At 44.4% G+C, this 10752-nt stretch overlaps 1 protein-coding gene across 2 annotated transcripts; it reads left to right on the forward strand.

Annotated features, from left to right (window-relative positions):
• Positions 1-6670: 6670 nt before the first annotated feature.
• LOC123410093 (sodium/hydrogen exchanger 4) lies at positions 6671-10467 on the forward strand. Of its 2 annotated transcripts, none has more exons than XM_045102980.1 (14): positions 6671-7014; positions 7110-7228; positions 7311-7408; positions 8058-8117; positions 8204-8250; positions 8336-8530; positions 8650-8696; positions 8771-8837; positions 8918-9018; positions 9166-9267; positions 9360-9525; positions 9650-9712; positions 9793-9876; positions 9983-10467. In XM_045102980.1, the coding sequence occupies exons 1-14, from the start codon at positions 6841-6843 to the stop codon at positions 10265-10267; spliced, it is 1608 nt and encodes a 535-aa protein (XP_044958915.1). In that variant the 5' UTR covers positions 6671-6840; the 3' UTR covers positions 10268-10467. The 2 variants fall into 2 exon arrangements, with proteins under 2 accessions (XP_044958915.1, XP_044958916.1); XM_045102981.1 differs by having other exon boundaries at positions 6672-7014; positions 9384-9525.
• The last annotated feature ends 285 nt before the right edge of the window (positions 10468-10752 follow it).

Consider the following 10752-nt stretch of genomic DNA (forward strand, 5'->3'; position numbering starts at 1 on the left):
GTTAGACGCTGAGACTGGGATGATTGTTGCGGAGGGACTATGGTCGGAAAAAATAACACAAGTCGTATCAGATCTAGAGAAGGCAATAGAAGCTATTCGAAAAGGAACTTTTGTTCCCGGTAGAGAGAACGACGAGTTGACGAAGGCACTCGGGAACCCCGAAAAGTGGGGACGAACATGAGGCTTTGGAGCCACTACCCCATGGAACCAAGGGTTTCCGGCGGACCTTGGCACTTACAGAAGCCGTGGTAGAAGCAAGAGGAAGGCGCTGGAACGGAAATCGACATTAGAAGAAAAGGTGGCGTTTCTCTTGAAGAAAGGGGGACACCCTGTACCTGACACTGAAGAGGAGGAAGAAGATCCTGCACCTGACGCTGATCAGCATCAATTAGAAGACGATCCTGTAGCAGATGTCGTCCCATCTCAGCATAGAAGCAGCGTGGGTTCCACGCAGCTGCAGCTAGAAGACGGTCGTGCAGTCGAACCGTCGGCGCCTCACTACCCCGTGGATGATGTCACGGAGAAGACAAACTATGAGATACATATGCCAATGGGGAACATATCCTTCATGGTGGCGTCAGGCTATGCTTTACCGAATCAACCTGGAGCAACCTACCATGGTGGTCAGATTCCAGCATCCCATGCTCGTGTCGGGTTGTCAACAATTACGCCGGGATACCAGTCAATTGAGCTTGATATTCCTGGAGGTGAAGGCGAGAAGACACTGAGAGAAATGGAGCTTGGTATCATCTTGTGGAAGAAGAAACACATCGTGTTTCCTAACGCGGCGCCAAGGCCACCGACTCCTCCAGGTACAAATGCACCACCTCCAACAATTACTGAATGTTGCACCACATGTAAGCCTATTTTTAATAGTTTTTTCACTTTCGTATGGAGAATGCACGACCTCCAAGTCCACCCCCAACGCACCTCCAAGTCCACCGCACAACGAAGATAGGGAGCCCGAGGCCGAGAGTCCATCGCCCGTGCACTCCAGTGAGCCGACGGATGCGCCCACTACGGGTACGGCAAAGCGGAAGCTGCAGTTCAGAAGAAACGGGACTCCTCCCAAGAATAGAGAAAGGAAACCCAATAAAGTCAAGACTCCCCCGAAGTTACCAGGCCTGATGACTCCGGAGGAACTAGACGAGGCCGTGAAAGCCAAAAACAAAGCATGGTTCGCACGGTTTCCCCTGAAGCCCCCTCCAGACATCTGGAAGGAAACTTTGAAGAACGTACCAAAGTGGAAAATTGAGCGCACCATCGACAACTTATATTATCCTGAACCGCCGCCACCGCCGCCCCTTTCAGACTATGAACGGTACATTGAAAAGATGCACACCGCACAGATGAAGCAGGCGGAGCAGACGAAATGCGGGAAACAAGTTCCCCAGCTCGGACAACAAGAAGTACAGTCAATTGCCCCGCTCAAGGTGTTATCTGACCAGGCTTCAGTGTCCGGTCCATGCATGGGCGACGTAGGTTACGCTATTGCTGATGTGGTATATAAATATAAGCCCGAGCACCCTCTGGTCGAAAATCCTAGTGCTCTAACAACCCAACTATGGAATTTACATGTTTGGTACTTGGAGGCCGCAAGGCAAAAGAGAGACTATATCATGGCGGCAGTTCAGGATCAACACTACTTCGGAGAGTACGGTGTAGAGGTTGGGTTCGATGATTTTTTCCAGATGTACAATCAACGTGCCCTCGACAAAGCTATCGTCAGCTGCTACTGTTTGTAAGTGATTTATTTGTGTAATTTAATTATTTAGTTAAGCTCGCGTTCATTGCCCGTATAATTATCACTCACGAGACATTCTTTTTGTACGCTACTATGCAGAATGAAGATTCGTGAATGCAGGCTGGCAGGAATCTGGGACTTTGGGTTCATTGACCCGTATTCGTTTCATCAAGAGACAATAGAAAAGTTCAACAAGGATACACCGGATGATTTGCTAAGGTTTTTGAAGCGACAAAGTACCAAAAAAGAAATACTTTGGCCCTACGGATTCAAGTGAGTGTTACTGTCTTGTACACATTCCATTTTGCTTACCTGATGTTAAGTGTAATTGATGAGTATGCATGACTGCGTGTGTACACATGCGTAGGTCCCACTTCATATTGTTCATCATTAGAATCGATCAAGGACAAGTTGAAGTCTGGGACCCGTTAACCTGGGACGCTGACACATGGAAGAGCGCGCGTCAGATGCTTCAAAGGTATATATATATCGGCCTCTTTCGTTCATCGGCCTCTTTTTCGTTCATTCCTGATATCAAGTAAGTAATAATTAACTCTTCTATTCATTTTTCTCTGTCGGCCAGGGTTTGGGAAATGTTCATCAAGGAAGAACCCGGTACATGGGCAGACAAGCTCCACTTTCAGATTAACAAAGTAAGTAGTACTACGTACCCTGGTTTCAATACCATTACCATTCTCTTGATTATTATTAATTTGACTGAATTATGTTCTCTATAGGGCGTCCCGCAGCAACCACAGGGCACTGATTATTGTGGATACTACGTTTGCGAGTACATTCACAGGATTATCAATGAGAAATCCCGTACTTCCAGAAATCTAGAGGTACGTAACCGGATCTTCACAACTTTATTTATGTTGCCATCAATTATGTTTAGTTTTGTTCATAACTTAATTGTTTTCATCTACTTCTTTTAAAGCTGCAACGAAAGCGGGCGATGCTCAGACCAATCCAACGTTGCAAGGCAGTTGTAGAGGAATTGGCAGGATTTCTCCTCAGGCAAGTCATAGATGAAGGCGGAGAATTTTTCCATCCTATGAACCAATACCCAGCTCCCTTCTCTATGCAAGTATACAGCTATAGGAAACGAAATTCAAATTATGTAATGATAATCGGTCCAGTACTTCGTGTTACATGTATATATGTACTTTTATTTGATGCATCAACATTTAACCGCAAACACGGAATCGGAAACACTTAACCGCAAACACGGAATCGGTGTTTCCGGATACGTGTTTCCGATTACGTGTTTCCGATTCCGTGTTCGTAAAAAACGGAACACGGACACACGGAATCGGAAAGACGTAAACGGAAATACGGAACCGGAAGCACGTAAACGAAAACCCTGAAAATACGGAACACGGAAACACCGAAATACAAAATCGGAAACCCTGAAAAGAAAAGGAAAAAAAAAGAAAAAAAAAGCATTAGGACCGGTTGGTGTTACCAACCGGTTCTAAAGGTCCTCCGCCTGCGCGCACTCTTCGGCGCCCACGTGGAGGCCTTTAGCACCGGTTTGTAAGAGACCGGTGCTAAAGGGGGGGGCCTTTAGTCCCGGATACGTAGCACCGGATGTGTATCCGGGTCCAAAGGCCCTTACCAACCGGTTCTAATACCCCTTTCTCCACTAGTGGATGATCGAGGAATCATCGTAAAGGTTACGACGATTTTGATCAAAACGTCGCTCGTGTTCATTTCTGACGCTCCGTTTTTGACGTTTGGTTTTTTGTCGTGAGATCGTCGTAAACTAAAAACCGTGACGATGTAGCGACAAAAAAATAGCGTCATGTATTAGCATATTCCTTGTAGTGAGATGCACATTAACAGATCAAATGGGCGGTGTTATAAAAACGAGTAAGATGTGTACGACATCTCCAAGCATACACCAACAGAGGCACATTAACGGAAATAACAGATCTAGAAACGCAATTCAAGCGTCTCCTCAGAGCCCTAAGGCTGAGAATTACTACTTCCGATTTCAGATAAGAAAAGAGGAGATATGAATCTTCACACCAGAAAAAAAAAGATGTTCATCATGATTTTACATTCCCTTCTGTCTGGAATATACAGGCAAGGATCCCAACACGGAACTTGCATCGTGTATCGTCAAGAGTTCTACTGTACAGTTTCCACCTAATAATGTGGTTTTCTATTTCCTCTACAAGCAATGTGTTGGTAGAAAAATGTGTCGTGTGAAGATAGACAGGTACACCTCGCCAACCTCACAACAATAATAAACATTACTATAGCAGGACACGAGAAGGACACAACGCAACAGTCATTACCACACAATTGGAATCTTGTGTCCAATGCTTACTCCAGGAAACGAGAAGGACACGAGAGGGATCTTGTATCCAATGCTTACTCCAGGAAACGGAAAATTCTTCTTGCATACAGCATCATGTATGGTCAACCACTGGAAGGGGAGGTCGCGTGTACCTCGGCAGCCGCCACGCAGATCACGAAGGTCGCGGCAGTAGCGCGGTGCGTGCAGAGAACGTACCCACGAAGGTGGACAGGAGGGGGCAGGCAACGCGTCCCCTAGTCCCGCTGCGGGCAGGGACGACGCGTCGGAGCGGCGGGGGGCCGACGTGAGTGGGGGAGTTGGACACAAACGCCCCCACCGTGTCGGCAGCCAGGCCCAGCGGCACCGTCACGAGCGCGGCGCTCGGTACCTTGCCCGTGCGTGTAGTTTTCTCTGGTCACACGCCAATTGCGGTCACAGACCTGAACAAGAAGGTGAAGGACATGGATGCGGAGACGGATCTAGCAGGGAGCGGCGTTGTGGTGGGTGGTGAAGGCAGATGTGGGCGTTGGGTTGTGCTGGATCTGGGCGTTGTTGGTAGAAGGGGTGGCGGCGGCTATGGACGAGAGGAAGAGTTGGGCTTGGAAGGGAAACGTCTAGGGTTGGAATTTATCTGCCGCAAAAAATAAATAACAGATCTGGCATTGGCACGGCTTACACGGATGTGAATTTTTTGTGGAAAGATGGAGGGAAATAGCGACGGGATGTTAAAAAACCCTAGGCCATTATCGGAGGGTTTATTCTAGAGTTACACAGAAATTACAATAATTCTCCTTTTTCATTATTTTTTGCATTATCTCTTCGTATTATTCGAGACAAAAATAAGTATTCGTCTGTATCTTGATGAAAAGCCTAACTCTGTAATAACTATCTAAAAAATTACATTAGTTTTTCTACAAATTTTAAGTCTAGTTACTACATTGTCGGGCATAACTTTTCTGAAGGGGGCTAATAAACTCAAACAAATGAAGTATAGAAAAATGCATGAAGCCATCATGCTAACCTATTCTTTTATTGAACGCTGACATAATGAACATGTCATGTAATGGTCAAATCCTCGTTACTTTGCAATCTCTAATCTACAAAGTAAAAAGTCCTTTGTAGTGATTTTTATAATTGTTCCATTTAATCGTCTCACTTAATGAAAATCAAATGTTGAAGTGCATCTTATTGTTGATCAATTTTCAATAATCTAAACGTGGTCTGAAACTATGTACATTGGCATAGTTAATATTATGGCGTCGAAGACAAAACATAAATTATACACTGTTGTTGTGAATGGATGCATCACACCATTCAAGCCAAACAATGAAATTTACACTCCAGTATATTTGTTTCACTATTTTCACTTCCAATTTAGACTACAATGTTTTTTCACATTAAATTTTAATAATAAACCTTTTTGTCCCATTTAAAGTTATGGAGTTGTGTGCCTAGTAGACATGACATGTAGGGTAGACAAATCATATGACCATACCATTTGGTCATTGTGCATCACAAATATGTTCACAAAAATGGTACACATTCTTATGACCATTTTGTACAAAGGGATTACTACCTTTTTTGTTACAGTTGGTCATAAATGTTCAAAGTTTGGACCCCCAAATACTACATGACCAATTTGTAAATTTTGGTCATAGATTTATGACCAATTTAACCAGGGTCAATATATTTTATCATAAATAGGCATATTTTTTGTAGTGTTCTCTCTCGTCTCTGCCCCGACCAGCCTCCCAATCAGAGAAGATTGGGAAAGTGGGCATGGCTCGGGTTCTCAAACGACTTTCACTGGTGTTCTCTTTGCCCGCCTACAGTCCGGTCAACTACGGCTTCTTACACGGCATTGAACTTAGTTGATATTACTCTCTTGAGTTTTCTACTCTCGATAATGGGTCTTGTTATAATAAAACTTTGACCAACAATTAGAGATTATAATATGTAACCGTTGCAATACAAAATCATAATCATAAAGTACTTTGGAGCATGGTTTAAACCCGAGAACCGATGAGGTTGTCGGTCATATTTTCATCTTGCGGACCGCCAGCTCATCGGTTCATGGTGACAAAAAAAACCAAAATGTTTAAGCTATTTTTTTACAATTTTTTTAACCCCGGATGAAATGAATACACATCATATTATTTATTTTAGGATGCACGATATTAGATGTTTCGAGTCTAATTGGCCATGTGTCCTTAGCGCGCTTTGGAATACAAATATGATGAAATCAATATCAAATGTTTGTATCAATGAGACCTGGATAAAAGGGGTAACCCTTTGCTACGTCACAGCTTTGTGGACCCAAGTAATACGAGCACCAGTCGTGGTCCTTCAAACATAAAAGAATTTCTTCAATTACCAAGCACTAACTTGGTAAGCTATCAACAAAAACTTACAATCAATAAAAAAAAGAATTTCTTCAATTGCACCCAGAGTGCAGACGTGTCAAGGATCCTTCATCACCATCCAGAGCCCAGGCGTGGCGCCATGTGACGGCACCAGCTCACCCGCCACGCAGGCGCTCCCGGCCACGCGTGCCGCCCCCTCCTCGAACTCCAGACCGATCGCCGCCGCCTCGCGCCAAAATCACGCGTCACCGCACTCAGGGTCACAGCCGCACCGAAACGTAACGAGAAGGTGGACAGAGTTGGAGCTCTCTGCTCGTCGCGGCGCGCACAGAGGCAGCGAAGAAGAGGGCGGGGCAGGCGGTGGTGATCTGAAACCAACCTGAATTGAATCGAAGCGAGAGCACCGGGGCTGCATATGCGCGCGGCACATGGCGGCTGCTTCGCTGTGGGACGAGCTGGTGGTGGCGGCTTCGACCGGGGGGAGCAGCGGCACCGTGGTGTCCATCTGCGTGTTCACGGCGGTGCTGTGCCTCTGCCTCGTCGCCGGCCACCTCCTCGAGGAGAACAAATGGGTCAACGAGTCCATCACCGCGCTCATCATCGTACGATGCGACGTCCCGTCTCCAGCACGCGCGCACACACACATTTCAGGCGTGACTGACTGATTTACCTCGGCTTCTTCTGTCTCTCATGGCAGGGGTGCATTGTTGGGGCTCTCATATTTCTGCTGAGCAAAGGCAGGAACTCGCACATCCTGAGGTTCGACGAGCAGCTCTTCTTCATCTACGTCCTTCCGCCCATAATCTTCAACGCTGGGTATGTATATATCCCCAACAGCTTTGTTAATTCTGCACTGTATTCGAGGTAGTAAATAGTTAACCGTGCCTATTCTTCGCAGGTTCCAGGTCAAGAAGAAGCAGTTCTTCCATAATTTCCTCACCATCATGTCCTTTGGGGTTTTCGGGGTTTTCATCTCGGTCGCAATAGTTTCCGCAGGTACATACTCGCCGATTCTTCGACTTTTCGTGCATGCATTGCTTAAACGTATGTACGCCACATATTATATGAGAAGTAGTGTAAATAGAAGAACATGCATGGCCATGATAAGGGCAATTCCATACTAGTGACGTCTGAGTAGATATTGCAAACTAGGTTTAGCATCGATCGGCAATCAATCCTGAATATGAGTTGGTTTCTCGTTTCAAAAAATAAATAAATAATATATGAGTTGGTTTTGTCTCCTTCAACACATGCTGATCCTGGCATATGTAGGCGGCAATCGCATGGAACAGACTTTTATTTATTTTCCCCTTATTTCGGAATTGGGATTATTAAACTCATCACCCACTTCCGCCGCTCTCGCACCCTGGGTGGCGCGCCAAGTAGTGAAACATGGGGTTTTGTCTTTCCGCCCAAGTAGTGATCTTTCTGTGCATGCTTGGAGAAGTTCCATCGAGTGACGATGTGATCCGGGGTCTCTTGTGGGTTGCGACAATGTTTGCAAGATGTGTTGTTGGTCCAATTTATGTTATTTTAAAATTATCTTCACTTATACACTTTTATGCACTAGTAGCCATTTTCAAGGGGGGTATTTTGTGCATCACACTAACAATTTGTTGCTAAATATCACTTTTCTTGGTATCAGGTTTCTACTGGCTCCTTCCAAAAGTTGGTTTTGGCAGACTTGACGCGGTGGATTATCTAGGTCCTTACTTCTGCATTTGTCAAAGAAAAAAATCCTCTTCCCTTCGCTTCAAATTAATTAGTGTGGGTCTGATTTATTAATTGCAGCACTGGGAGTCATATTCTCTTCAACAGATACCGTTTGCACGCTGCAGGTCCGTTGGATGTTCAAGTTCTAACTATTGAGTGTTCTCACCACTATATATTCTTCAAAACATACGTTTAATTTCTTGAACTCAGGTCATAAGCCAAGATGAGACACCAAGGTTGTACAGCTTGGTATTCGGAGAAGGAGTCGTCAATGATGCAACATCAGTGGTCCTATTCAATGCTATAAAGAATATGGATATCACTAAGCTCAAAGGCGGGGCGGTGCTAAAAGTTATCGGAGATTTCCTCTATCTTTTTGCGACTAGTACTATCCTTGGCGCCACAGTAAGGACACTATTTTTAACAAGTTCAATTCTGTGATATTTATAATCAGGGTGCTACATACTTTTCAGAAGCATGGCACCAAATTAGTTTTCATACTTTTGTTTCCCGAATGATATCAGATCGGACTGTTCACTGCTTACGTTCTCAAAGCACTGTACTTTGGCAGGTAAATAGTGTCATGAGTTGGTTTCCGTTCAACTTCTTTTCTTTATATTCGAAATTCATCCCCTGATTTTGCAGGCACTCGACTGATCGGGAGGTCGCCTTAATGGCTCTGATGGCTTATTTATCGTATATGTTAGCAGAGGTAATTTTTTTGACAGTTTTGAGTTCTCACGGTCCATCTGCTTCTCCACAGTGCACCTGAGCAAACATTCACCTTTGCAGTTGTTAAGTCTGAGTGGTATTTTGACTGTTTTCTTTTGCGGCATCGTCATGTCCCATTACGCATGGCATAATGTAACAGAGAGCTCCCGAATCACCACAAGGTGCTATTACTGTGTTGTTTCTGCATTACTAAACTGTCTCTATGGCCTTCAAAGCAACTATAACTTGTTTGTTTTATTTTGGTTAACCTATTTTGATTGAAACCATTTGTTACCCGAAGTAATCGTACCGTAATGTTCTAACTACAGGCACATATTTGCGACACTATCATTCATCGCTGAGACCTTTATCTTTCTTTATGTTGGAATGGATGCCCTTGACCTAGATAAATGGAAGACAACCCAAGCAAGGTGAATTCAGAATTTATTTTTTGCAGTGCCAACAAAGTACTTGTCATTTCACATTTTTGAATTGTTCATAATTACCTTAAAACATTTCTCAGAGCCATACTTTGTTACTTTGCTAGCCTCGAGACCTCAGTTGGTATTTTCGGTGTCATCATTTCACTCATTTTGCTGGGACGGGCAGCGTTTGTTTTCCCTCTTTCAATTCTTTCAAACTTTATGAGTGGGAATTCTGAAAAAGCTCCAATCACATTCAAGCATCAGGTTGCTTCTAAATCTATGATTTTGACTCGTTCCCATGCTTTGTTTCAGTTGAAAGGCGATCTGCAATCTTCCATAGTAGAAATCCACTGAATGATCTAACTCCAAATTCTTTGATCATGTTAAGGTCGTGATTTGGTGGGCTGGGCTCATGAGAGGCGCCGTTTCAATTGCGCTAGCATATAATCAGGTACATCCTCTCATCATCCGGGTGCCTTCGAGATAATACGAGAAGACAAGTGGTTTGCTGAACATTTGCATGCTTTTCAGTTCACATTTTCAGGAGTAACACAGGATCCAGTCCATGCAACCATCATCACCAGTACAATTGTCGTAGTATTTTTCACAACCCTGGTAGTACCATTAACCGAATCCCACCCTTTCCGATCTAGGAGTACATAATGTTCTATCAATGAAAGGTTTAAGGCACACAGAAGCTGATACATTCTCATCATTTCAGGTGTTTGGCTTCTTGACGAGGCCGATGATAAGCGCCATGCTCCCTCAGCATCGGCACCGGGAGCCGACAGGCGGCCGCAGCACAGGAAGCAACTCGCCAAAGGATGAATTCATCCTGCCGTTTCTCGGTGATGAAGATGCGTCGGGGAGTGGAAGTGGCTTCGTCCAAGCCAAGAGAAGCATATCAATGATGTTGGAGAGACCTATCCACACGGTGCACATCTACTGGAGGAAGTTCGACGACAGGTTCATGAGACCAATCTTCGGCGGACCACAATCTTACTGACTGGCCTAGCTACTGAGGTGGAATAATTGGCGCGTTGCGACTGGAGTAGTATGTATAATCAGAGGTCAGCATACATAATCCTGTGTAACAGTACCTTTGAGTTTTGTAAATTTGTTAGTTACTACTCCTACTTACTACAAATTTTCTGAAGTTTGTAACATGAACACTGTCAAGCAAATTCAGTTTGCTCTTTATTTCTAGTATTCGCGGTACTACAAATTTGAAATACCAGATAGAAGTAGAAATGGAAGCGGACTGGTGACAACCATCATCAAAACCAGGAAGAAAACGTCTTATATTTGAGACAAAGGTAATAACAGCTAGTACCAAATGCTATTTGTCATCGTTATATCGCTACTCCCTCGGTAACGCCATCTCCCGTAAATTTTCTTCCGCATCCGTCCGTAGACAGGGGATCAGTTCGCGGACACGGATGTGAAATGACGACGTTCAATGCTAGTCGCATACATTCGGCCTTTTTTTTA

Source organism: Hordeum vulgare, chromosome 7H, assembly GCF_904849725.1.
Source record: "Hordeum vulgare subsp. vulgare chromosome 7H, MorexV3_pseudomolecules_assembly, whole genome shotgun sequence".
Lineage (NCBI taxonomy): Eukaryota > Viridiplantae > Streptophyta > Magnoliopsida > Poales > Poaceae > Hordeum > Hordeum vulgare.

Excerpts from the sequence above, each read along its gene's own strand:
- LOC123410093 (XM_045102980.1), top strand. The coding sequence starts at position 6,841 with ATGGCGGCTGCTTCGCTGTGGGACGAGCTGGTGGTGGCGGCTTCGACC. Across the intron at positions 7,015-7,109 it reads CCATCACCGCGCTCATCATC|GGGTGCATTGTTGGGGCTCT; the intron begins GTACGATGCGAC and ends CTCTCATGGCAG. Across the intron at positions 8,697-8,770 it reads AAAGCACTGTACTTTGGCAG|GCACTCGACTGATCGGGAGG; the intron begins GTAAATAGTGTC and ends CTGATTTTGCAG.